The sequence below is a fragment of the Cervus canadensis genome, chromosome 1 (genome assembly GCF_019320065.1).
Source record: "Cervus canadensis isolate Bull #8, Minnesota chromosome 1, ASM1932006v1, whole genome shotgun sequence".
NCBI classification, from domain to species: domain Eukaryota; kingdom Metazoa; phylum Chordata; class Mammalia; order Artiodactyla; family Cervidae; genus Cervus; species Cervus canadensis.
Genome location: NC_057386.1, coordinates 108,895,149 through 108,921,894, shown reverse-complemented (window position 1 = coordinate 108,921,894; position 26,746 = coordinate 108,895,149). Strand labels below are relative to the sequence as shown.

The 26,746-nt window shown below is 60.4% G+C and overlaps 1 protein-coding gene across 5 annotated transcripts in view; it reads left to right on the top strand.

Moving 5' to 3' along the window:
• The first annotated feature begins 372 nt into the window (after window positions 1-372).
• Window positions 373-26,746, top strand: part of CABIN1 (calcineurin binding protein 1) — a 70,799-nt gene continuing 44,425 nt past the window's right edge. For 3 of the 5 annotated variants that reach the window (XM_043434674.1, XM_043434673.1, XM_043434670.1), the window contains exons 1-18: window positions 2,806-2,825; window positions 5,586-5,642; window positions 6,095-6,187; window positions 6,552-6,665; window positions 7,250-7,384; window positions 7,537-7,717; window positions 9,701-9,830; window positions 10,846-10,995; window positions 12,023-12,309; window positions 13,200-13,368; window positions 14,974-15,107; window positions 16,610-16,827; window positions 17,473-17,551; window positions 17,977-18,164; window positions 18,805-18,945; window positions 19,736-19,930; window positions 23,397-23,633; window positions 23,718-23,874. In XM_043434674.1, coding sequence (XP_043290609.1) covers window positions 5,640-5,642; window positions 6,095-6,187; window positions 6,552-6,665; window positions 7,250-7,384; window positions 7,537-7,717; window positions 9,701-9,830; window positions 10,846-10,995; window positions 12,023-12,309; window positions 13,200-13,368; window positions 14,974-15,107; window positions 16,610-16,827; window positions 17,473-17,551; window positions 17,977-18,164; window positions 18,805-18,945; window positions 19,736-19,930; window positions 23,397-23,633; window positions 23,718-23,874 — 2,611 coding nt within the window. In that variant the 5' untranslated portion in view covers window positions 2,806-2,825; window positions 5,586-5,639. Of the gene's footprint in view, window positions 433-2,805; window positions 2,826-5,585; window positions 5,643-6,094; window positions 6,188-6,551; window positions 6,666-7,249; window positions 7,385-7,536; window positions 7,718-9,700; window positions 9,831-10,845; window positions 10,996-12,022; window positions 12,310-13,199; window positions 13,369-14,973; window positions 15,108-16,609; window positions 16,828-17,472; window positions 17,552-17,976; window positions 18,165-18,804; window positions 18,946-19,735; window positions 19,931-23,396; window positions 23,634-23,717; window positions 23,875-26,746 lie in introns of those variants that run through there. The other 2 variants (XM_043434671.1, XM_043434672.1) reach the window with 2 other exon arrangements.

Here is a 26,746-nt window from a genome sequence, read left to right as displayed (position 1 = left end):
GAACAGGGTGAGGCACGGGCAATGTCAAGAAGGATGCTCTTCCTTCCCCTGTTCCCTCCAAGTGTCCCCACGTTGCCACGGCCTCCACAGCACCTGTCCGAAGGCTGAAACAGTAGTGCGCTACTGTTACTACTGCGCAGGGTAGTTACTGTGCAGGGCCGCGGGCCTGGCCCAGCCAACGGGCGCCTTCTGCATAACAGGACAGGCGGGAGCTGGCGGGAGCTGGCGCCGAGTCCGCAGCCACGCTCGGACCTCTGCGCGTGGCCGCGTCCGCAGGCAGGCCGGGCGCCGCGCGCCGGATGGCGCGTGCGCGCTCTCTGATTGGCCGGCGGAGCCGGCGCCTGAGCCAATGGGAGCGCGCCTTGTTGTCAGGCGCGCAGCCGGCCGGCGCGGGGGGTCTGGCCACACAGGCGGTTGCTGTGGAGACGCCTGGTGAGCCCTTGGGCGACAGGGTTGTGGCGGCCCGGGGTTGGGGCGCGACTCTGAGGGCCGGGGTGGGGGCGGAAGCCTGAGGTGCGGCGGGCGCGGGGCCCGGCTGGGCTGGCGCCCGGGCTCCCCGCGAGGAGACCGAGGCCGGGAGCCGGAGCGGCCCGGCGGGGGCCTCTAGTCAGCTCCCTGCCCCGCCTGGCGGCCTGATACTGGGGGGCTCCGCCTAGGGCCAGCGGTCGCGGCGGGGCACCGCGGCGGGAGCCGCCGTCCGGACCGCGGTCGCGGCGCAGGGCCCCAAGCCCCCAGCCTCGCGTCCTTCCACTTCACCTTCGCGGCGGCGCTGCGTGGTGAGCGCCGCTCGCAGGTGGAAACCGAGGCCGAGAGGAGGCGCGGCCGCTGATGTCCCGAGCCCCCGGCGCCCCCCGTGGCCCGGCGGCTCCAGGCTCCGGGCCGACCCTGGGCCCGATCGAGTCTCCGCACCGCGGCGCGGGGCGCTGCGCAGGCGGCTCTGAGGCCCCTCGCTTCTGGGGCGCCTGGGTCACTGCAGGGCGTGCTGTGTATGTGGCTGACACGCGGCTGGGCTTCCCTCCGTGTGACCCTTCTTTTGGTTGTTGCTCAGTCGTGTCCGACGCTTTGCGACTCCATGGACTGCAGCACGCCAGGCCTCCCTGTCCATCACCAACTCCCGGAGCTTGCTCAAATTCATGTCCATCGAGTCGGTGATGGCATCCAGCCATCTCATCCTCTGTCGTCCCCTTCTCCTCCCAACTTCAATCTTTCCCAGCATCACGGTCTTTTCCTGTGAGCCGGCCCCTCTTTGTTTTTTATATTATTATTATGTCTTGTGACTATAATGTGTATACTTCTAATGATATAAGTACTTGGTGGCTCTACATTGTCTAGTACTGCGGACACAGCCAAAGACAGTATCCAAGAGAGGGGCAGTGTTTCCATAACATTTTATTTAAGGACACCGAAGTTTGAGTCTTACGTAAGTTTTATGTAGTTTTCATGTGTCCCGAAGTTTTTCAACCATTTGAAAATGTAGAAATCATTGTTTGCTCACTAGCCCACTGTTTTGCTATAGCCCAAGAGCAGAGAATGGTTTTTACATTTTTAAATGGTTGAAAAGCAAACTCAAATTAGGTCCATCGTCCCCCGCTACCCCCCATCCCTAAGACTGGGAATGCAGGATCATATGGTAGCTCTATTTTTAGTGTTTTAAGGAACCTCCATATTGTTCTCCATAGTGGCTGCACCAGTTTACACTCCTGCCAACAGGGTAAGAGGATTTCCTTTTCTCCATGCCCTCCAGCATTTGTTGTTTGTAGACTTTTTAATGATGGCTGTTCTGATTGGTGTGAGGTGATGCCTCACTGTAGTTTTGATTTGCATTTCTCTAATAATTTGAAAACTAAGGTCATGGCATCTGGTCCCATCAGTTCATGGCAAATAGATGGGGAAACAATGGAAACAGAGGCTTTATTTTTGGGGGCTCCAAAATCACTGCAGATGGTGACTGCAGCCACGAAATTAAAAGACACTTGTTCCTTGGAAGAAAAGCTATGACCAACCTAGACAGCATATTAAAAAGCAGAGACATTACTTTGCCAACAAAGGTCCGTCTAGTCAAAGCTGTGGTTTTTCCAGTAGTCATGTATGGATGTGAGAGTTGGACTATAAAGAAAGCTGTGCGCCGAAGAATTGATGCTTTTGAACTGTGGTGTTGGAGAAGACTCTTGAAGTCCCTTGGACTGCAAGGAGATCCAACCAGTCCATCCTAAAGGCAATCAGTCCTGAATATTCATTGGAAGGACTGATGCTGAAGCTGAAACTCCAATACTTTGTCCACCTGATTCGAAGAACTGACTCATTGGGAAAGACCCTGATGCTGGGAAAGATTGAAGGCAGTAGGAGAGGGGGATGACAGAGGATGAGATGGTTGGATGACATCACCGACTCTATGGACATGAGTTTGAGCAAGCTCTGGTAGTTGGTGATGGACAGGGAAGTCTGGCGTGTTGCAGTCCATGGGGTTGCAAAGAGTCGGACATGACTGAGCAACTGAACTGACTGAATAATGAGTGATGTTAAACATATTTTCATCTGTCTTGTGCATGCTTAGTCACATCCGACTCTTTTTGACCCCATGGACTACAGCATGCCACGCTCCTCTTTCCATGGGGATTCTTCAGGCAGGAATACTAAAGTGGGTCACCATGCCCTCCTCCAGTGGATATTCCCAACCCAGGGATGTAACCCAGGTCTCCTGCATTGCAGGCGGATTCTTCACCATCTGAGACACCAGGGAAGCCCCATGTGTCTTTTGGCCATCTGCATTTTTATTTTTGGATGTGCTGGGTCTTCGTTGCTATGTGGACTTTTCTCTTGTTAGGGTGAGCCAGGGCTCCTTTCTGTTTGCTGTGTGCAGGCTTCTCACTGTGGCGGCTTCTCTTGTTTTGGAGCATGTGCTCTGGGGTGCCTGGGCTTCAGTAGTTGCGGGTTGAGAACTCCATAGCGCAGGCTCAGTAGTTTTGGCACACGGGCTTAGCTGCCCCATGGCATGTGGCATCTTCCCCTACCAAGGATTGAACCTGTGTCCCCTGTTTTGGAAGCATGGAGTCTTAACCACTGGACTGTATGTCAGGGAAGTCCTGTATGTCTTCTTTGGAGGAACGTCTATTTAGAGCTTATGCCTATTTTTTGATTGTGTGTTTCTTTTTTTGACATTGAGCTGTGTGAGCTGTGTTTGTATATTTTGGAAATTAATTCGTTGTCAGTTGCAGCATTTGCAAATATTTTCTCCCATTCTGTAGGTTGTCTTTTAAACTACACTTAGCCTTAGTGGAAAGTTGCAACAATGATACAGTGAGTTTCCAAATGTTTCTCAGCCTGCTTCCCTAACTGTAACGTCTTATGTAATCCTAGTGCAATTTTCAATAAAAGGAAACTCATACTGATACTGTATTATTAACTGTCACTTTCTACATAGTCACAACCCTAGTTCTTATTCAGTGTTTTATTAACTTCTTGACCTTGCTACTTTTTGTCTGATGTTGCTCAATTTAGGCTTGTCTGCTATTTTCTCATGATAAGAAGTTATGCATTTTAAGCCAAAATAACACAAACATGTTCTACCTGTGGGGTATGATTTTAGAAATGTTCATATTCTGAATACTTTATTTTCCACTATGAACATATTCTGTTACCTGTATAGATTTTGTGGAGACAGGCATAGGTATTCCACCAATCAAGTTATCTTCTATTTGGCCACATGAAATGCCCATTTCTCCCTTATGTGTCCACTGAATTGGTAGGTATGTTATATTCCCAAATAAGATGTGTATAAAGTTCCTAGAATTCGAAGAAAAAATGTCAGTGTTCTCCCAAATACACCTGGATGCCAGCCTCTATGAGGTTAACTCCTCGGATGATTTTCCTATTGATGCAAAAATAAATAGCTGGATTTTAAAAGATCTGTGTTCTGGACGATAAATAATCCCTTTGCATGTGCTATGGTTTCTACTTTTCTCTTGCTCCCGACCACGTGCCCCCACCCCGCCCCCTCCCTCTGACTGTTTGGTGGTCACAGTGTCCATCACAGTGTAGTTTATGGTGAAGCCACTGTTTCCAGAGTTAATCAGCAGCATGCGTTGCTTGTAAATGTAGAAGCCAGGAGATGAAATAGCTATCAACCTAGTGGGGTTGTGTCTTCCTTGTCTGTGAAGAAGACTGTGCTTTTTTCCTTCCTTGTAAGAGCCCCTGGAGAAGCCAGAGCCCGTGTGGAGGTCGTAGCTGTGAGCTCTGTTGGCGGGAGCCGTAGTCGTTTTGTTTTATACGAGTAGAGCACGCATTCAGTCCCTGCCAAGGCTCAGCTATACCGCCTGCTGGGCCCACGCGGGGTTCTGTGGTGACCCCCGGTTGGGCCGTTTCCAGGCACCTTGCTCTGCCCTCCCTGGAGCGTTTGGTGGTGCTGCGTCTTCATCCCACCCCTCAAGCTGGAGCCCCGTGTTCCCCGGCACCCTGCTGCTCCCTGAAGGCCCCTGAGGGCCCAGTTCTGTGGGTTTCCTCCTGGGACGTGCCGCCTGCACCCTGCTGCCTCAGTCAGGCTCCTGCCCTGTCTCCTTTATCAGACCTCACAGATCCGTGAGTGTGGGTGTGTGCACACATCTGGTACCCAGCACCACCATCCTCACCCTGTTCCCGGCAGGAGTCACCCCCATCCGTCCCTCTCCCCCGGCCCCCGCCTCCTTCCTGCTTCTGTGGCCTCGTGGAGTCTGGACGGTGCACATAAATGGAATCAGCAGTCTGTGGCCTTGGTCTTCTTTTAATGGCTGCGTTCTCAAGGTTCATCCAGGTGGTAGCAAGTGTAGTCTGTTTTATGACTGAATAATCATCCATTGGCTGCATGGACATACCACGTTTTCTGTATCTGTCAGTTCATGGACATTTGAGTTGTCCCCACCTTTAATCTGTCATGAATAATGCTGCTGTGAACATTCATGGGCGAGTGTTGGTGTGGACATGTTTTCCTTTCCCTTGGGAGTGGAATCTAACATTCTGAGCAACTGCCACTGCCAGTAGGTTTCACTGTTTTTCATTCCCATCTGCAGGGTGAGGGTCTGATTTCTGCACGTCCTCACCAGTCCTATCGTTTTTTACAGATTTCACACTGGTCTGCCTACCTCTAAGTTTTTCCTTGATATTTCCCATAGTTTTTTCTTTTATGTTTCCCTCCCGCCCTCCAGGCCCCGGTGTCCCCGCCTGCACCCCAGTGCTGTTCCTTCTGGGTCTTACCGCAGACCTTCCTCCTTCACATTCCCCCATCCCTGCGGGTGACTTGTTCTCTGTCTGCTGCCTGTGTTTCCATTTTATTCAACTTTTGAGGAAATCACTGTTTGTTGAGCTGCGTGTGCTGAGCAGTGAGCCCTGGGGCGGTGTCAGGCTGTCTCCTCCGTGTCCCCGGGGCCTTGTCCGGCCAGTGTGGGTGCCCAGCCCAAGACCAGGGGCTCCCTAGGCGACAGACTGCAGAGCTGTCCCAAGGCCCGCTAACCTGTGTGCCCAGAGCCAGAGGCCTGTGGTTTTGGACTCGGGTTCCCCGTGGCCCGGCTCTTCCTGGACGCCCCCCACCTCAGCCTGTCCTGCTTCCTCCCTAGGAGCCGTGTGGGCTGGCCCTGCCCTGCTGCTGGGTGGTGCCGGAGGCTCTGACGATGGTATGTGCTGGTGCTTGGCCGTGGCACTCCAGGGTGAGGGGTGGGTTCTTGGGTGGGCCCTGAAGGCCGTCCTTCGAGGGTGTGGGTGTCCGCCCTCCTGTGGGTGGTTGGCAGGGCCACGTCTCTGTGGCAGAGAGACACAGCCCCTGTCACTGGAGCCTGTTTTTCTGATGCCTGGGTCTTCTGCTGCATCAGGCCATTGCTGGGTGTCCCCAGCCTGCCCCTTCTGTAGTGGACACGTTCCCTAAGCAGGTCGGTGTGGTCCCTTCAGAATGTTCCGGTTTGCCTTTTCCCTGGGTGGTCACCCGTCACTCAGCCCCACAGCTGGGGAGGCTGCAGCTGTTTGAAGTGGACTGTGTTACAGAGAGCTGTGCGCCTTGTGGGCTACTGACGAGATGAGCCACCTTTCATCTGAAAGCAGCTCTTCTCCCCCCTCATACCTCTGCCTCTAGATTCGAATTGCAGCCTTAAATGCCAGCTCCACCGTCGAAGACGATCATGAAGGAAGCTGTAAAAGTCACAAGACCCAGACGAAGGAGGCGCAGGTGTGTGGTCACGGGCTCCTCTGCAGCTGGCCCTGGAGTCTCGTTTCCCTCTTGGGGTCTGTGTTATTCTGGCTGGTGTGGCCACACTCCCACAGGGTGCCCGCGCGGCTCCTGGAACCTTGGCCTTGCTCTGGCTGTGGCCTCGGCGTGCTGCCTGCCATTGCTCAGACTCAGCTGAGCCCATGTTGCTCGGTCCACCTGGGGGGCCGCGGAGCAGTGAGCCCCTGGGAGGGCGGAGCCTCAGGACCATCTCCAGCACTGCGAGTGCGGGTCGCCCAGCCTTGAGTGCAGCCCCTCACACACTGTCGGCCTAAAACGACACACCTTTGTGCTCTCTAAAAATGTCCCCCGTCTTGGTTTTCAGGAAGCAGAGGCTTTTGCCTTGTACCACAAGGCCCTGGATCTGCAGAAGCATGACCGATTTGAGGAGTCCGCCAAGGCCTACCACGAGCTGCTGGAGGCGCGCCTGCTGCGGGAGGTGAGGCCCCGGGCTTTCCCGCCTGCGGAACGCCCTTCTCGCTGGGGTGCTCCGAGGCCTGGCGAGTCCGGAGAAGCACGCGGAACAGTTCTAGGGACAGAGTGACAGCCCCAAATGCCAGCTGCCCTTCCTGCTAGGGCTTCACAGTCTACCAGGTGGGGGCGCTCTGTCCTCACAGTGTGGCGGCGCGCTGCGGATGGTCCAGGGCCTTCCGCTTAGTGAAGCGCCGGAGCCGGAAGTGGTGTGGGGTGCGCTGGGCGGCCAGCACACAAGTGCTGTAAACATCACCTTCCGGGCTCGGGCCCTCGGGCGTGACGGGCGTCCGGAAGTGTCCCCTCCCTATCGTTTGCTGCCTGGATGGACTGCAAACTGCCTCTCAGGGGTCTGGCCTTTCTCCTTTGTGTGCTCGGAGCTGGGGCGGGGGTGGAGGGGTCCTTGAAAGACCCCTGGGGCCATACTGTTTTCCAGTGGAGGGTGGTTCTGGACTGGCCCCCAGGCCTGCACGGAGGCCAGGGGCCCTGCTGACCGCCCGCGGAGGCTTCAGGGCCTGGCTCTCACTTTGCGCCTCTCTGCCGCGTTCCCAGGCGGTTCCGTCTGGTGATGAGAAGGAGGGGCTGAAACACCCTGGGCTGATGCTGAAGTACTCCACGTACAAGAACCTGGCGCAGCTGGCTGCCCAGCGGGAGGATCTGGAGACGGCCATGGAGTTCTACCTGGAGGTGTGCCCCGTGGGTCTTCGGCAGCCCTTGGGGGCTGCGTGGCTCCCCTGTCATCCCTGGGCAGTCGGGGGGGCCGGGCCAGTGCTGTCCCCTCGGACGCCTGCTGGAGGTGGTGGGGTCGACTGAGCACGCGTATGCGGCCCTGCTTGCAGGCGGTCATGCTGGACTCCACAGACGTCAACCTCTGGTATAAGATTGGACATGTGGCCCTGAGGCTCATCCGGGTGCCCCTGGCTCGCCACGCGTTTGAGGAGGGGCTGCGGTGCAACCCTGACCACTGGCCCTGCCTGGACAACCTCATCACTGTCCTGTACACCCTCAGCGACTACACCAGTGAGTGGGGCGTGACTGAGTTCTCCCGTGAGCACTTCAGGAGGGAGGGTGGCTTGGTTGAGCTCGGGGCCGGCGCTGGTGAGGAAGGGCTGGCTGTCTGCCCCGCGTGCGGGGGACGGAGATGTGTTTGCTTCCCCAGCATGCTCTGCTAGCTTTCTTCCTCAGTCGAGGCTTGCCGCTCGCGTTGTGGTAGGAAGACAGGTTCTCTTCCGCCTTTCGTCCCCTGCTCCCCCCACCCCGCTGCGTCCTGCCCCAGGCCTGCTCCTGAAATTTGCTGACAGGCGGCCTGGCGGCTGCAGCCTCACTCCCAATGCCAGACACTCACTTGTATCCTTCCCTCCTTGTGTAGAGCAGCATGGCCGCTGGAAAGACCTGTGCCAGACGGAGCCCCCGTCTGCCTTGTGGTGGCGTCCCTCTGCCCTGCCTTGCCCTGGGGCAGAGGAGAAGGACTAGATGGGGTAGAAGAATGGAGGTTAGATTTAGGAGCTGGCTTTCCCAAAATCTTGTTATTCTGGCGGCCTGCATTCAGTAACAGGCCTGTTATTCTGGTGGCCTGCATTACCTGTAGAAGAGTGGCTCTGGCAAATTCCCCAGCGCTGTAGAATACCCCACCTCTTCTACAGAGGGCCCTGCCTGGCCCTCTGCTCTGCAGGGGACACATGGCCCTCTGTGGGCCGTCCCAAGGCAGGCGCTGACGGGGTTCTGGGTCTCCTGGGCTGACTCCTCCTGGCCGCTGTGTGGGAGGGCCCCGGGCAGGACAGGGTGCAGGGGAGCTGGCCTCGGGCCCAGACGTGCACCAGCGCCCAGCCTGGGTGACGGTTTCGGCCGGGAGGCTGGCTCTGGCGGCTCTTCCTTCCCTTTCTAGGGGTGGCGGAGGCTGGGAAGCTGGGCCCACACCCCTCCCTGGCTCCATGTGCTCGAGCCTGGTGGCAGGGGCCAGCTGCTGGGTCCCCAGAGCCAGCTCAGCCGCCCCTGCCCTGTGCAAGCCGGGCCCGCCCGTCTGGCCCCCTGCGCCGTCGGGCCTCCACCGTCTGTCCTCTCCTCTGCACGTCTGACATCGCACGCTCACACGTGGGGTCACCTCCACACACGCGCCTCGTGTCCCCTCACGGGTGCGTGTGCTTCCGTGGCCGTCTGCATGTCACCCGTTTCCCTGTTTCAACTCTGGCGCTTGCATCTTCCCTGACTGTCGGCTCCCTGGGGCCCATCCTGGAGTTCGGGCGCCCCCTGGAGGCCCAGCCTTCAGTATCCTGCCGTCTCTGCATCCCAGCTCAGGCTCTGGCTCAGGCTGTGTGCCTGGTAAACCCAGGTCTTGAGCAGAAGATGGCTTGGGGGACAGAGCGGTGTATGTGCCTGTGAGGGCCGACGGGCATCCCTGAGCTTAACCCCACGTCAGGTGGACCCTGAGCCGAGTCGGCGGGCCTCCCTCTGCTGTGGGCACATCAGCCCTGCTGCGGCCCCTCCCCCGGGAGCCCCACTCTCCTTCAGTGGGTGGCTGGTGGGGCGGCCCGGCTCCGCCCTCCTTCCAGCCCTCTGCCTGGCTTCCTGGCCTCTGTCCTGGCTTTCCTCCCCTCTCCCCGCTCTGTTCTCCTCTGCTGATTCCTGATGGGAGCGCCTCGCATCCGCACTCAGGCTGGGGAGCTGGGCCGGGCCCTGGGCCGTCCAGTCCAGAGCAGAGCGAGCTGGCAGTCGTGCTCTGGTTTGCAGGCAGCTGGCCCCTGTAGGGTGGGTTTCTTGGGTCGAGGTTCTGTGTGTGATGCCCCCCCGTTCCCCAGAAAGGTTGCCCAGCCCATCCTCCTCCTCCCCGGCAGCCTCGGGGTTACTATTTTCAGAAATGGTTCCTGATTGGATGGGTCCAGGTGGTGTCTTGTCCTTGTTTTCCCGGTGTCTTTTGGCCCCCAGAGCAGGGACCCTTCCCTGGCATCACTGGCAAGGCCAGGGTGTCAGAGGCAGCCCAAGGTCACACCTATCTCTCTCTGCCAGCATGCCTGTACTTCATCTGCAAGGCCTTGGAGAAGGACTGCTGCTACAGCAAGGGGCTGGTGCTCAAGGAGAAGATCTTCCAGGAGCAGCCGTGCCTCCGCCAGGACTCCCTCCACATGTTCCTCAAGTGGTAGGTCCCTCACGGTCTGCCCTGCCTGCGCCTCTCCTTCAGGCATTCAGGGCTGCCTCTGTCCACCTCGCTGCTCGCCTTCCCCTTTCCGAGGCGGGGCTTTCCGCACTGCCTGGCCCACCTGTGACCCACCCTGCCTGCCTCTGGGATGGGGCCCGTGCTCAGTAGCGCTGTCTCTGAGGCCCTTTGCAGCCTGACCACCCAGTCCTCCTGCCCCCTCCCCGGGAGGAGAGCAGTCCTGGGCCCGCAGGCTCTGGGCTGGCCCTGCTGGCCCTGCCCTGGCTCCCCAGCACCCTCACGGGAGTCCCCACCTCTCCCTGGCCCACTCTCCTGCCTCTTTTGTGTTCTGGCTCCCAGGTCCCCCCTCGGCAGCTTTCCAAGCTCGGGTTGCCTCCCTCACCACTGCTCCTGCCCATGGTATCAACTTGGCCCTGGGAGTTTTCCACTGGGGGTTAGTGGTCATTTGTCCCGGTGTTTATACCTCAGGAGACTGCATCTCTTGTTCCCATCTGTCCTGAAGGGACTGCCCTTCTTTGGGGAGGTGGGTGATGAGCCCATGAGTGCAGGGGAGCCCTGCAGGGAGGGGCCTCTGCTGGCAGAGGTGTATCCGTGGGAAGCATGCTGGGCCTCAAGGTCCCACCCTTGCTGTTGACTTCCATTAGCTTTGGTGAGCTTGGCTGGTCTGAACGCTATTTTTGGATGGACAGTATGGGATAGTTAAATCTTTACAAACTTTTCAACAAAGAATGAGAGCAGCATGTGATTTTTCTGCTATCAGTGTGGTCCTGCTAATGCAGATGAAGACCTGTTGCCCAGTTGTGAACAGATTAAAGGGCATTAGTCATGCAGTGTACATGAGTATTAAGAATGCTAATTACTGCCCTTTTCAGCCCACTGGTAATTTTATTTGTGGAAGAATTAATGCAGATTACAGGGTGCTCACTGCACGCCCGTGTGCAGGATTTGCGCCGTGGCTCTGATGTGCCCTGGTCATGCCTCTCCCTCGCACTCTCAGTGACATGTCCATCCACGAGGTGTCAGTGAGCGCGGCCGAGTCGCAGGCCATCGTGGACGAGGCCCTGGGGCTGCGGAGGAGGCGGCAGGCGCTGACGGTGCGCGAGAAGGAGCCGGACCTGAAGCTGGTGCAGCCCATCCCCTTCCTCACGTAGGTTGTCCAGGGTGCCAGGCGGCTGCAGGGCCCTGCATGGGCGGGGACACGGGGCACACAGGCAGGTGACCGCTGCCAGGAGCCCCTCTGTCCATGCTGTCCTTGATCTGCCACCTGCCACGCTCCTGTCAGCCCCTCTCACCGCCCACCCGAGGGGAGACGGGAAGGTGGACAGGGGCCATCAGGGCTCTGAGGGGCTAAGGGTGAGTGGGGAGCCCACCGCAGGGCCTGGCGTCCTGCTCGCGAGTCCACACTCATGACGGGGTCACGCTGCTGCGTGGGTGGGAGAGGGTTTAGGGCCGGAGCTGGAGTCCAGGGAGGAGTGGGCATGGGTCAGGCAGAGGGAAGCCTGTGCAAAGGCCCTGCAGTGTGTGGGGCGTGGTTTTGTTTGCAAAACTGAAGGAAGCTACGCAGGTGAGGGTGTGGGGGCGGGGCAGTGAGGTCGGGCAGGCAGCACTTTAGTCTGAGGGCCTGGCAAGCTGTTCAGGGACGGGTGGGTGGGTACCTTATGCCACCCTGCGTCGTGCCACAGCACAGCCTGGCATGCAGCACAACACGTGATGACACAGAGCGCAGAGCAGCAGACCGCGTGCCGCGGAGCCCTGCCGCCCCTCACCACACACAGCATGCAGCACGGCCTGCTCACGCAAGGCTCCCAAGTTCTCCATTTGCACGCAGCAGGCTCCGGCCCAGGAGCTGTTGAGCCCCTTTGGAGCACATCCCTGTCAGTAGCTGTCTCCCAGGAAATCAGACAGGTGGCCGCAGGGCAAGGCCACTGGGCGGTAAAGACGGGACCTTGCTCAGGTGGCGTTACCGCGTGAGCCCACGGCTGCCCCTGCCTGCTGGGGCCGAGATGCCTTGGGGCTCCTGCGGAGCGTGCGGAGGGTGTGGGCTCCGCCCCAGCTCCAGCAGCTCCATCTCAGCGGTCCTGCACCCCGGCCCCCCGCCCTCGTGGGCACGGTGGGCTGGGCTCAGGGCCCCCCCGTGGTGGGTGCTGAGCCCTGTGGTGACCTGCTCCCTGCAGCTGGAAGTGCCTCGGCGAGAGCCTGCTGGCCACGTACCGCCACCTCACCACCTGCGAGCCCCCGCGGCCCAGCCTCGGCAAGAGGATCGACCTGTCTGACTATCAGGACCCCGGACAGCGCCCCGCGTCCCCGGAGGAGGCGGCGCCTGTCAGCGTGCTCCAGCCCCGCCCCGCCAGCGCCAGCCCCGCGGCCTCCGCGGCGGAGCCCCTGCTGTCGTTCGCCCCCGTGCCCACGGCCAGCTTCCCGCTGCACAGCCCCAGCCTGCTGGAGACGGGCGTCCCCACTGGTGAGCGGGCCCCGGGCTGGGCTTCAGGGGGCCCGTCTGCTGAGTGGCAGTGAGGGTTGGAGCGCCCTGCCCTCCAAAGGCCGGGTCCTGCTGCCGCCCGGCCGCGCAGGAGAGCTCCGGGCTGCTGGCCGGCCTCCCTCCACAGTGGGGCCCTGGGTGCGGGCTTGGTCTCGGGGACAGCTCCTCAGGCCCCGCTGCCTGTGAGCTGTGGCCTGGCGGGTCCCTCTGCTGGCTGTGCTCTGGCCGGCCCCTGCCCTGCCCGCTGTGCTGCTGGGCACTGACACTCCCAGCTTAAGCAGCAGCCAGCAGTCCCCGCAGTCTGTGGTCATGTCCCTTGGAATGGCATTACTGATTTTTATCATCGGAGCCTTCCAAAAAAACTTTGACCAAAGCTTCTGAGCCTTTCCTAGATTTCTGTGTCACTGATAAAGCCTATGTGGCAGCTAAAGAAGGTTCTGAATGAACATGTATGTGATGGTTTCTAACTTTTTAACTTCATCACGAGTGACAGCTGTCTGCTACGAATCATGTGACCCTCTTGCCCGCATCCTGTCACTGGGCCCTGGTCTAGGGCAGAGTCAGGGTCCCTGCTGCTTGCTTAGCCCCCTCCCAGGACAGCCAGTGGGGGAGCTTTGACCCTCAGACCCTGGCATTCTGTAGCTTTGGAAAGTAGTCTTGAGGCCTGGCCTGTGGGTGAGAAAGGGGTGAGATTAAGGGATTTGAAATGGCCTTTTCTCAGGATCTTTTTTGCTAGAGGGGACAGGAGATTTCTTGAATGTCTGAGAAGCCACAAGCAAAGTATGCTAGCAGGTTATAAAAGGACTGAGCGCCTTGAGGTGCGTTTCCATGGCCCAACTCTCCTAAGCATTCAACTTGCTCTGTTTGTAAAGGTGATGTCTCCGGTGGAGATAAATCCAAGAAAGGGGTGAAACGGAAGAAGATTTCCGAGGAGAGCGGGGAGACAGCGAAGCGGCGGTCTGCCCGCGTCCGAAACACCAAGTGCAAGAAGGAAGAGAAGGTGGACTTCCAGGAGCTGCTGCTGAAGTTCCTGCCATCCAGGTGCGGTGCTCTGGGTCTCAGCAGAGGAAGCACACAGCCTCCTGCCTCCCTCCCGCCTCCCCGTGGGCGCCTCCTCTGCCCCTGGACTGGGGCTGCTGCTCACGCCTCATGCCTGGGCCTCCTGTTGTCCAGGCACAGATGCCAGGACAGCCCGTCCGAGGGGCCCGTGGGAGGGGAGGTGCCTGCTTGGCTTCTCTGGCCTCCGCAGGGTCCCTGGAGCTTGAGAAAGTAGATGGCGGGTTTGGGAGTCGTCCCCTGTTTCTTGGGTTCCTCAGAGAAGCCTCCCAGGAGGAGATGGGCCCGGCTGCCTGGGGAAGGGGGTCTGCGCCCCTGTGCTCGTCCCCTGGGTCTTCTCCGGCCCCTGTCTTGCCCTGTCCCCTACGTCAGACGCTTTGGGGCCTCAGTGTCTGCGCTCTCCCGAGTTATGCTGCTAGACTTCCTACCGCCCTTGCCCAAGCGCAGAGAGCGGGCGGGTGCTCTGTGCCCGCCGACACTTGAGGGGCGCGTCCTGAGCCGGGGCGTCCTCCCCCGTGCCCTGTGACTTTGTGTCTGAGACTTCACACCGTTTTCTCCCGTCCGTGGCCCTGCAGTCTGGGAGCTGGCCGTGTGTCCGTGAGCACCCTGCTCGGTGCTGAGCTGGCGTCTGGCTCCTGACAGCTGGCTCCGGGGCGGCACATCCAGGCCGGTGCGGGGGGCAGCCAGGAGCTCTCGGCGCTTCTAACTCTCTGGCCACAGGATGCTGTGTCCCTAGTTTCCTGCCTTTCTGTTTCTGTGGGGAGAGGGAGGTGCCCGAGTGGAGCCGTTCTCAGCGTGAGCAGGACGTGGGCTCTTGGTGGCTTCCTCCCAAGCCGCCCCTCTGCGAGCAGGCCTCCCAGCGGGGCCACCTCAAGGAGGTGCTGTGCGCCCCAGGGCCACCCCCAACAACCCCTGCCTCCCGCTGCCCCGCCCCACTGCTGGGGACTGGTGTCTTCCTTCTCTTTTATCTTTGTTTCAACTGCTGGTTTCCTGTGTGGCTTTCACGTCAGCTTCCTCGGATAGTTGGGCAGGGGCACACAGCGCTTGCTGGGCGCAGTCCCCAGAGGGGCGGGCAGTGCGTCTGTGCAGCACGAGGTCGGGGGGCACCACCTGTCCATCCTTGGGGGGCGGCGGGGACAACTAAAAGCGGAGTCCCTGGGGGCTCTGCCGGGAGAGACCGCCTCTTCCCCGAGCCCAGAGCACTGTGAGCAGTCGTGGAGGTGCCACCTGCTCCCCCACTCTCTCCTTACCCCCACAGCCCGCTTTGGGCTTCAGCATGTGGAGGCTTGGCCAACTGCCGTCCAGGCAAAGTCCTGCGGCCACTGTCTCCAGCTCCCTGTGGGCATCAGTCTCTCTGTGGGTCCCTTCTGTGTTTCCCACTCAAAGGTCAGCTTCCTGTGGGCAGGGGTCGCTGCAATCCCGGCTGCATTCCGACCTCGGCCCGATGCCTGGTGACCACCTGATGGGATGGGTGAAGGCAGGGCACGGGCCACAAAAGGCCGGAGAGGCGGAGCCCCCTTGCCTAGGGCCAGCCAGGCCGGCGTGGGAATGTGTGCCAGGGCCTGTGTGAGTCTGGTGTGTTCCCTGCAGGTTGAGAAAGCTGGACCCTGAGGAGGAAGACGACCCCTTTAACAGCTACGAAGTCCCGCCAGAGGCCAGGCTGGAGAGCTTCCCCAGCGCGGGGCCCCACAGACTGTCCGACTCGGCCACGTTCATGGAGTCCGGTAGGAGTGGGCGCCACAGGCGCTGCTGGGGGTGGGCCAGGGCTGGCTGGCTCCATCCCGCCTGAGCTCTGAGGTCAGCCGGGTGAGGGCGCTGGACTGCCCTGGCGCAGGCCTTGCTGGTCGAATGGTTCGTCTCAGTTGGGTGTGGCCGAGCGCTGGGTACTGTGCTGACACGTGAGACCCTACCCTCCTGGGCCGTGGAGGCTCAGACAGGGGCACCCACAGCTGTGGGGGGCTCGGGCTCTCCACACTGGGGCCCTCCTCTCCCGGAGAAGGCAGGCCTGGCGTGGAGGTCCCCCCACCACGTCGGGTCCCCCTCACGTCCCCCCCCCCGCGTCAGGTCACCTTCACTTCCCCCCCCCTCGCGTCGGGTCCCCCTCACATCCCCCCTCACGTCAGGTCCCCCTCACGTCCCCCCCTCGCGTCGGGTCACCTTCACTTCCCCCCCCTCGCGTCGGGTCCCCCTCACGTCCCCCCTCCACGTCGGGTCCCCCTCACGTCCCCCCCCTCACTTCAGGGCCCCCCTCATGTTGGGTCCCCCCTCTGCCGCATCAGGTACCCTCTCGCGTCGGGTCCCCCTCACGTCAGGTCCCGCTCATGTCAGATGGCTCCCCCTCGCGTCAGATGGCCCCTTCTCAAGTCAGATGGCCCCCCCTCATGTCAGATGGTCCTCTCTCACATTGAGGCCTCTCTCATGTTGGGGCCCCCCACGTCACGTTGCCTTCCCCCTCGCGTTGGGTCCCCCCTCACGTCGGGTCCCCCTCACGCTGGGCCCCCTCTTCGTGTCGGGCCCCCCTCTTCACGTCATGTCCCCCACCTCATGTCGGGCCCCCCTCACGTCGGGTCCCCCCTCACGTTGGGTCCCCCCTCACGCTGGGCCCCCTCTTCGTGTCGGGCCCCCCTCACGTCATGTCCCCCACCTCACGTCGGGTCCCCCTCACGCTGGGTCCCCCTCTTCACGTCGGGTCCCCCTCACGCTGGGCCCTCACGTCGGTTCCCGCCCTCACGGCTGGGCCCCTCATATCGTGTCGGGCCCCCCCTGCATGTCATGGTCCCCACCTCATGTCGGGCCCCCTCACGTCGGTCCCCCTCACGTTGGTCCCTGCCCTCACTGCTGGGACCCTCTTCGCTGTCGGGCCGCCCCTACACAGTCGGGTCGCCCCCTCTACGTTGGTGTCCCGCACCTCATGGTCGGGTCCCCCCCTCACGCTGGGCCCCTCTTCGTGTCGGGCCCCTCACCGTTCGGGCCCCCCTCACGTCGGGTCCCCCCTCACGTTGGGTCCCGCACCTCATGTCGGGTCCCCCCTCACGCTGGGCCCCCTCTTCGTGTCGGGCCCCCCTCACGTCGGGTCCCCCCTCACGTTGGGTCCCGCACCTCATGTCGGGTCCCCCCTCACGCTGGGCCCCCTCTTTGTGTCGGGCCCCCCTCACGTCGGGTCCCCCTCACGCTGGGCCCCCTCTTCGTGTCGGGCCCCCCTCACGCTGGGCCCCTCCTCCGGCAGAGAAGCAGGATGTGCACACCTTCCTGCTGGGGAACCTGAGCAACGGGGGCATCCTGGAGCTGATGATGCGCTTCCTGAAGAGCATGGGCCGCAGGTTCCTGCTACGCTGGCCGCCCGGCCTGGCGGAGGTCGTGCTCAGCACCTACCACAGCTGGCGGCGGCACAGCGCCAGCCTGCCCAACCCGCTGCTCAGGGACTGCAGCGGCCGGCACATCCAGGTGGGCCTGCAGGGCGCCCTGACCCTCCTCCCCGAGGAGGGCGGCTGCTTCTGGGGCACGCGGGGGCGTTCAGGGCCCCAGGGAGGAGCCCTGGGCTCACAGTGCTCAGGGCTGTGTGGGTCAGGGGCCCCTGGGCAGGCAGCCCCTGCTGGGACACTCCTGGCACTGCCTCCTGGCAGCGTCTGCCTGGGTCTGCTCTCCTGGGGCAGGTGGAGCGGCAGGAGGGGCTGAGCTTTGGTCCCCGGACAGACGGCTTGGTCACTTCTCAGCTGTGCCCCCTTGGCTGGGCCCGCGCCTCCTTACTGCTGGCCCTCAGCTTCCTGGTGCATGGGGGAGTGTGCACCCACCCCAGGCGCTGTCAGGGCTGAGGGCCTGCACTCGGCAGGTGGCAGGGCCACCTTTTGCACGGGACGGTCCCAAGGACTGGAGGTGGGGGGTCTCACTGGTGTTCCCGAGTCCATCCCAGGGAGATCCATCTGTCTGTCCTTAGATTCCAGCAGGTAGTCACTGGTTATCACTGTCAGGATGGAAAGTGCATGGAGGGGAAAGTGGTGTCCCCGTCAGAATAGGGTCTAGTTGAGGCTCCTTCTGTCTCCACCCTCGGCCCCTGTGACCCATCGCTGACCCCCCACACTGGTCCTGCAGGAGATGATGCTGATGTCCCTCTCCTGCATGGAGCTGCAGCTGGACCAGTGGCTGCTGACCAAGGGCCGGAGCTCTGCAGGTAGGCTGCCTTCCATGTTCCATGGGGGCCCATTTTCTGGAGGGGGCAGGAGCCGGGGACTGAGTCACCTCTGCGGGGGCACATTTCCTAGGTCGGCTTGTCAGGCCAGGAAAGACCCAGGTCTCTGAGAAGTGACTGGGCCCCACGGGAGCCACCCGCCTGCTTGTAACTCGGGATGAGGGCCGTGGCATCTCCATTTCCTCAGTTCATCCCCGGACACTTTGCGTGTCCCCAGATATGCTCAGCTCAGTCTGCTTGCTGAGGGCCGTGAGCCCCAGGGTTTCTGCATCCCTGTTGGGCCCGTCTGGCTCTCTGACACTGGCCACTTGGGGCCTTGGGGCTCCGAGGGCTCAGGCCCTCGGGGAGCAGGAGAGCATCTGGGCCCCACTCACGAGGTTGACTCCTTCCGGCCTGACGGTTTTCAGTGTCTCCTCGGAACTGCCCCGCAGGCGTGGTGAATGGCAGGTTCGGACCCGACTTCCCAGGGGCCCACTTCCTGGGGGACCTCCTGCAGCTGTCGTTTGCCTCATCCCAGCGGGACCTGTTTGAGGATGGGTGGCTGGAGTTTGTGGTCCGCGTGTACTGGTTGAAGGCTCGATTCCTGGCGCTGCAGGTTGGTCTGGGGACGGCTGCTTGGGGAGGAAGCCCAGGCACCCAGCAAGGAGGGGAGGGGCTGGTCACGTGATGGAGCGTGTCTGTGTGCACGCGTGATGGCACCCGGGCGTTGGGCTCAGCATGAGGAAGCGGGGTATGGGGGTCAACCTTCAGGGTCCTGGCACCAGTGTGCCCACCACCCACCTAGCCACAGCACCGGGAGGGTCTCATGGGCCCCACAGACCCAGGGAGGTTGCCTCGCAGCTTTGGCCCTTTGCTTGTGTTTCCCGAGAAAGTCGTCTAGAGGACTGGAGTGGGCTGGCTGACCCCCAGTCCCTTGAACACCATGGCACCCTTCGGTCGGTTCTGGAGTGGGGCAGGCCCGGTCGAGTCCCAGCTCTGCCGCCTTCGCCTGAGCTCTGGACAGACGCTGGGCCGTGCTCCCCCACCACAGGGGTCACAGTGGTCCCCCGAGAGCTGGGGTGTGGGTCGTTCGTTCATTCATCCATTCAGCAGATGCGTGCTGAGCCCCCACTCTGGCCAGCCACTGTGTTGGGGGGATGGTGGGAATTGGCCACACCCACCCCGCGGTGCCCCCCGAGTGGGGGGCTCGGGAGGCAGGCCCTGGCGAGCGCGGTGAGTGCCCCTCCTCCGCCCAGGGAGACATGGAGCAGGCCCTGGAGAACTACGACGTCTGCACGGAGCTGCTGCAGGGCGCGGCCGCCTCGGGCGCCGAGCAGGGAGGCGTGGTCGTCCGCCTGCCCAACCTGCACAACGACTCGGTGGTCTCTCTGGAGGAGGTGAGCAGAGCGCCTGACCTGTCCCTGTGGACTGGGAGACGGGCCAGGGGCTGAGCGGGGCGGCAGGGGGCCCGGTGGAGGCAGCCCTGGTGTTCAGGGTGTTCAGCCCTGACGGAGCACCCACTGGGGGCCAGGGGCCGGGGGCTGGAAACCGGGCTGTCTGCTGGGGGTGGGGAGGGCTCTTGCTTGGCTGCCAGGCCCTTGTGTGGGGGCAGCTCCAGCAGGATGAGGGGAACGCCCCAGAAGCAGACCAGCACTGCTCTGGCCCCGGGGCGGTCAGCGGGCCGAGGTTCTCATCCCGCCCTCTGTGCGGCCCCGGCCCTGCCCGCAGCTCCACGTCTGTGACACGGCCACCTGTGTGGGTGGCCGGCGGGCCCTGCAGTCGCTAAGGGCCAGGCCTGGGGCAGTGGCCTGCTGCCTGTGCCCGCAGGCCTCCTGGAGCAGAGGGCTCCAGGGGGTGGTGGTAGGTGCCAGCCTCTGGCCTGGGCTCGCGTGGCCTCTGCAGCCTCATACCCCGGCCCAGGGGTCTGGGTTGCTGAAGCATGACCTGGAGGCTGGCTAACTGTTTTGCCATACTCTGTCTGGGGCCTGTGCTTCTGAGTTAGTTGTGTTTTTTGGTGTATTTGTGGTTCGGAGACTGGAATGCTTTGAGCCTCACAGAAATGCTGTCTGTAAGGCAGTCGCTTGCTACGAATGCCCCTCGTCTGGGTCTGATAAGGGCAGAACCTTGGCCACCTCAGGGGGCCCGCGACAGCTTGGTGGTGAGCCGGTGATCCTGGGCCTTTTCCAGATTGACAAGAACCTGCGGTCGCTGGAGCGGTGCCAGTCTCTGGAGGAGACCCAGCGGCTGTACGAGGCCGGCGACCACCGCGCCGTCGTGCGCCTGCTGCGCCCCACCTTGTGTCCCAGCGGACTCGACCGCGCCAAGCACCTGGAGTTCATGACGTCCGTGCCTGAGAGGCCGGCCCAGCTGCTGCTGCTGCAGGTTCATGCCCCGCCTCGCCCTTGCCCTCTGTTTCCCCTGAGGGAAGCGGAGCAAAATCCTCCCCTCGGCTCCGGGCCAAGGTGGTCAGGAGGTGGGGGGGAGGCGTGCTGCTGGGGTCAAGGGAACCCCCGCCTTTGGCTCTGAACCTTGCGTGGCTAGTTGGGCTCAGCCATCCATTCACCTGATGGTCCGTCTGCCTTTTTTTGCTTTGTATTTCCTTTTTTTCTAAATGCATTTTTCTACTTTATTGCTTGGACTTCTTCTTTTACTGGTTTTGAAATTAACTGGTATTCTTGCCACCTCTTCTTAATATCTTCTGCTTCTGTTAGGTCCGTACCATTTCTGTCCTTTATTGAGCCCGTCTTTGCATGAAATGTTCCCTTGGTGTCTCTAATTTTCTTGAGATCTCTAGTCTTTCCCATTCTGTTGTTTTCCTCTATCTCTTTGCACTGATCACTGAGGAAAGCTTTTTTATCTCTCCTGGCTATTCTTTGGAACTCTGCATTCAGATGGGAATATCTTTTCTTTTCTTCTTTGCTTTTCACTTCTCTTCTTTTCACAGCTATTTGTAAGGCCTCCTCAGACAACCATTTTGCCAATTTGCATTTCTTTTCCATAGGGATGGTCTTGATCCCTGTCTCCTGTATAATGTCACAAACCTCCATCCATAGTTCATCAGGCACTCTATCAGGTCTAGTCCCTTAAATCTATTGCTCACTTCCGCTGTGTAGTCATAAGGGATTTGATTTAGGTCATACCTGAATGGTCTAGTGGTTTTCCCCACTTTGTTCAGTTTAAGTCTGAATTTGGCAATAAGGAGTTCATGATCTGAGCCACAGTCAGCTCCTGGTCTTGTTTTTGCTGACTGTATAGAGCTTCTCCATCTTTGGCTGCAAAGCATATAATCAGTCTGATTTCAGTGTTGACCATCTGGTGGTGTCCATGTGTAGAGTCTTCTCTTGTGTTGTTGGAAGAGGGTGTTTGCTATGCCCAGTGTGTTCTCTTGGCAGAACTCTATTAGCCTTTGCCCTGCTTCACTCTGTACCCCAAGGCCGAATGTGGCTGTTACTCCAGGTGTTTCCTATACCCCGGGCGTCCCCCGTACCCCGGGCGTCCCCGCACCCCGGGTGTTCCCCCGTACCCCGGGCGTCCCCTACACCCCGGGCGTCCCCCGTACCCCGGGCGCCCCCTACACCCCGGGCGTCCCCCGTACCCCGGGCGCCCCCTACACCCTGGGCGTCCCCCGTACCCCGGGTGTCCCCTACACCCCGGGCGTCCCCCGTACCCCGGGTGTCCCCTACACCCCGGGTGTTCCCCACACCCCGGGCGTCCCCCTGTACCCCGGGCGTCTCCCGTACCCCGGGCGCCCCCTACACCCCGGGCGTCCCCCGTACCCCGGGCGCCCCCTACACCCCGGGCGTCCCCCGTACCCCGGGCGTCCCCCATACCCCGGGTGTTCCCTATACTCTGGGTGTGTCCTATACTCCGGGTGTCTCTGGGCGTCCCCCGCACCCCGGGCGTCCCCTACACCCCAGTGTGTAAAACTAGATAAAGTATCTGTACAGCAACAGCAGCAGCACAGTAAGGCAAACAGCCCTGCAGGATCGCGCTGTTGAAGGAGAGGAGCAGGTGTGGCGGGTGAGGCCTGTGCGCCCTCTCAGCCCACTTCCCGACCCCGTCTTCTGCAGCTGAGCCCACCCCCACCCCTGGTGCCTGGGGGCCAGCTGGGCATGGCGTCTGCTGGGCTGGGCATTCCCGCATCTCATCCCAGGGCGGGGATGCTCACCCTTGCCCCAGAGGCCTGCCGTGGGGCCTCACGAGCTTGTGCATGCGGGCATCCTGCCTGGCGTGTGGGCATGGAGGACGATGCCCGGGGTGTGCTGGGCAGTGTGGGCCGGGCTGGCAGCCCGTCCCTCAAACTCGTTACCTCTTTGGGGCCTTCCACTTGGGTTTGGGAAGGGAGCCCCAGCTTCTCTCAGGCTTCTTGAACTGGAAAACAGGTAAGAGGTGTGGCTGGGAGCAAGTGGACCTGGAGGGGGAGGCAGGGGGTGAGGAGGAGGGGAGAGGAGGTCAGGCAGCCCTACGTCAGGACCGGGGAGGAGCTGTGATGACCTCATTGCCCACGCTGGGGGTAGGGGACAGCTGAATGTGTCCAGGGAGAGGCCAGCCCAGTGGCTCAGGCAGTCTTGCTCTGTGGTCTGGAGCTTCTGGGTGAGAGGACAGTCCCCCTCCCCCACCCCACCCACTGCCCCGGAGGGGTGGGTACCTGCTGAGGAGGCACCACGCCGTGCTGGGCCTGAGACAAGGCCGACCGGCTAGGGGAGCTGCTGCTTGTGCAGGAGTGACCTGATCTTTGCTCGGCTTCCTGTTGGCAGATGTGTTTTCTTATTGATTTGGAATGCTTTTTATATATTAAAGGTCTCAACCTTTCCCTCCTCAAATGCTCTTGTCAGTTTTTTGTCTGATTTTAAATTGCAGCTTGTGTTTTCTTTGACATAAAGAAGTTTTGAATTTTTAGCACATCAAATCTTTTAATGTTTTCAGATGGTGGTAAATTTGTTCATTATGCTTACAAAGCCTTTCCAAGGCCAGAACAACCTTCGTCCTGTGGTTGCAGACTCAGGATGGAGCTCCTGCAGTGTGCCTGGCACCAGGCAGGTGGGGGGCCCTTCTGATGGAGCCTGCTCTCCGCACGGGAGGCCGGCGGGTGACGTGTCAGTGCACAGACAGACGTCTGTGCACTGGGCTTCTTCCAGCCACGTTAGGTGTTGGGTTCGTGCTTGCTTGTAGCCCGCTTCACCGAGCATTTGTAGGGTGGAGGCCTGACTTGGAACCCCCTCTGGGACATTCAGGCGGCTCGGTCGCCCTGTGATGAGCTGCCTGCCGCGTTCTTCATCTTAAGGGTGCAGTTTCCTCACGGTCGTGTGGATTCTAGTCCTGATATTTTGGGTTGCTGTTTTAGCAGGATGTTACCGCTGGTCGTTATATCTTCTGACTGTGCATTTCTGGTTTATAGGCACCCTGGTGAGCTTTGCGTGTTAGCTTCAAATGTAGCCACTTCACTGCATTCCCATCATCTCTGACGGCCTCTGTTTTGGGTGGATAGTCTGTTGTCCCAGTCAGGGGTGACCTGCTGTCCTCAGTCACTGGCAGCTAGTCTTGTGCTTTCTGGCTCTTTCTGGCCTCAGCACTGGGAGCGCTGTCATGTGAGGGTGAGGCCGGGGGCCCTAATCTTTTCCTTGACTATCTTGCAGCCGCATCCCTGTGTATTCTCGTTGAGAGAGCTTGGCTCCAGCTGTGGCCTCCACCTCTGCACCGTGGGCTCAGCACACCTCAGCAGCTCCTGCTCGATGCTGGTTTTTTCTAAAGAAACACAGGGCGGCCCTGCCACCCCTGCCCCAGGCCCCCAGGCCCGAGTGGTGGGCGTGGCCACCGTGTCTCCCCACCCTCTCCTCTCCTCCCGCAGGACTCCTTGCTCCGGCTGGAGGACCACCGGCAGTGCTTCGAGTGCTCCGATGTGGCTCTGCATGAGGCGGTCCAGCAGATGGTGAATGCCACCGAGACGGCCGCCAAGGAGGAGTGGGTGGCCACAGTGACCCAGCTGCTGCAGGGCATGGAGCAGGCTCTGTCGGCAGACGGCAGCATCCTGCGGGACTCGTCCTCCGCCGGTGGCCTCACCCGGCTCACCAACAACCTTATCCAGGTAGCCCAGCGCTTCCCGCCCCGCCAGCCCCGGGCCAGCACCTGCAGCTTGGAGAGCTGCCCGCCGTGACACCCCGTCCCCCAGGTCATCGACTGCAGCATGGCTGTGCAGGAGGAGCCCAAGGAGCCCCACGTGACCTCAGTGCTGCCCTGGGTCATCCTGTATCGGGTCATCCGGCAGGAGGAGGACGCCTTCCGCTCCCTGTGCCACCAGCAGCAGCTCCAGAGCCCAGCGGATGAAGGTGCGGTGCCGCGGGGGCCTGCCTCTTTGTCTGTGTCAAGCCACCAGTGTGCGTGGGCTCGGGCGATGGAAGTGTCCTGGATGGAGGCAGAGGCACCATCTACACGCACCGCGTGGCGGGGGTGGGGCTGCGGACCGCCGTGTTTCACGTTGAGTGCAGGGGGCGAGCGCCATGCGGAGTGGGGCCCTGGGGCCTCAAGCCACCGGCCTGTCCTGGCTGGGGGCCTGGGCGGCCAGGACTCGGGCAGCACAGGGCAAGCACACTGCGCGGCTGTGTGACCTCAGGCCAGTCAGGCGGCCTCAGCCGCTCTGGGGACAGTGGCACGTCTCAGGGTCACCGGAGGGCAGCCGGGGCAGCAGAGTCACGGCCGCCGCGTGGGTCGGGCCGGGCCGGGCCCACGGGGTGAGCAGGGCCTTTGCAGGGCAGTGCTGGAGCCGGGGCAGCCCCTGGTGGACCCGTGTGCGGTAGATTACAGCAAAATAGCAGCTCAGCGACGTTTAGGCCAAGAGTGTCTGTACCTCTGCCAGATGGCCTTTATCCTATGGTTTTCTTGCATTGTCAGTATAAACTTGACTAAGGTATACATATCTTCCCTGGTGGTTCAGAGGTTAAAGCGTCTGCCTCCAATGCAGGAGACCCAGGTTCAATCCCTGGGTCGGAAAGATCCCCTGGAGAAGGAAATGGCAACCCACTCCAGTATTCTTGCCTGGAGAATCCCACGGACGGAGGAGCCTGGTAGGCTACAGTCCACAGGGTCGCAAAGAGTCGGACACGACTGAGTGACTTCACTTTGCAAGGCATACATGCTTTTTGTATAGCTATGATTACCATACACATATTTGTGTGTTTATTCAGGCAACTTAAAATTGCATTTATTGGGGGTTTTCGCTAGTCACTTGACGGATCAGCCAAGTGCGCCAGCAGCGCAGTCAGCCACATTGCGGTGACCACGGAGCCTACTCACTCTCCTGCTGTGCGGGCTGCGCTCCGCAGCTGTCTGTCAGCGGCTCTCTGCTTGTCAGGCCTCTGTGAGTGAGAACTTCTGGCCCTGACGGCTCATGGTTGGGGGAGAAGCAGAACCACCAGCAGCACCCACAGAGCCACGCCTGAGGCCTGATGGACGGCCGGGCAGGGTGGACACGCCGCTGTGGGGTGGCTGGGCAGGACCCCCAGAGAGCCGGGCGTGTGGGCAGCCTTAGGGAGGAGCCGGGCCGAGGAAGGCGCCTGCCCTCTGCAGGCGGCGGCCGTGTGCCTTGTGGGCACGGGCCCAGAGGGCCCTGCTTGGTCCAGCCCCCAGGGCGGCGCTGCTGTCTCCTGGGTCATTCTGGAGTCAGCACCTCATGCACGCCTTTTTGCTTCCGACTTTTTTGGATAAATTTTTAGGACAGATGTCTTTAGAACTCTTGACAAATAGAGCGTCTGTGTTTTCAAAAAAAAGTTTTAGTGGTAAAAAAAAAAATTAAGATTCATACCTATAAACATGCATTATTTTTCTTATAAAAGTGATACAAAAAGTTTTCTGGATTGAGTTTCCTCTTAATTATGCAAACACAATATAGTTTTTTTTTTTTTAAACTTCCAAAAAGCAAACAAGGAAAGGAAGACAGTCCAATGCCACAGACCTTGAACGGGTGGGTGGGGAGACAGGGATCCCAGTGGGCTGGCTGCGCGTGTAAACCAGAACAGCCAGGAGCATACGACCGGACCCACGGGGGGCGGTGAAGAGCTCACAGCTCCGGAGAAGGTGGAGGACAGAGGTGGTCCAGTGTGGGGGTGAGGGAGCCCCCACGGCCGCAGGGAACCCAGCATCAAGTATAAGAAGAGGTCTGTGAGTTGTAGCTTTAACACCGAGTCTGCAGATCGAAAGCACGTGGTATGTCCCCGGAAAGGCTGAAACACAGCAGTCTATATCCAGGTTCATCCTGGCGGAGGGTGTCTTTCGAGGACAAAGGCGTGTTAGGTTTCTAAACTGAAGAAGCAGTTAAACCGAGGCTCATTTCAGATTTTTCCCTGGCATGGTTCAGGGCCGTCGGGGTGACATTTCGTGTGCTGACGTGGTTCTCAAGGCAGGCATGTGTGGGCCGAGGCACGCGGCCGGGTCGTTTGTAATCACAGTGGACTGCAGCTCCTTGAGGGCATCTCAGGAGCATGGCTGGGGAACAGGGTCAGTAAACCAGCGGGAGGCAAGAAAGGAGCGCACCCGGAGGGAATGTGGGTTGGGATGCAGTCAGCGGCCAGGCCGACTGCAGGCACAGAGCGGGACGTCCGCATTATCCCAGGCAGCGCCAGGAGCAGCATGCACGAGCCGGCAGACTGGGAGCTGGGACAAGCTGTCACCGACCTGGGGTGGCCACGCTCAATTCTGCTGCAAGTGGAGACGGATGTAAAGGGCGCGAGCAAGCAGAAGGGCTGGCACTTACTCCTGTTCTGACTTTTTTAAGCAGTGCTTTTCAAACTAATTTTGGCTGGGACTGGCCAATAATAGAAAGCATGACACAGGTGTCCTGAAGGAGCCCTGGTCCCGCTGGGCGGGGCTCGCTCTAGTACTTTCTGTCCTGAGACCGATGGGTTATGGCTCAGAGCCTGAAACGCACCGAGGTGTTCTAGAGGAGCTACTCACCGTGCCAGTGGTGCACGAATATTTAACCGAGATCTGGTCGTTCTTTTCCCTTCTGTAATAGTTAAATAGGCCTAAATGTGAGGATTTTGAAGTTAAGCAGTGGTGTGTGCAGTATGGGCTCCACCGTTGTAAATGACTTATCTGTGTCTTTCAACGTGTCTCACACACGCTTGGAGAGATGCTTACCGGGATGTTCACCAGACGTCAGTCCCGGTTATAGGGTGGGGGGGTGGGGGACCTGCCGCCTGGGGA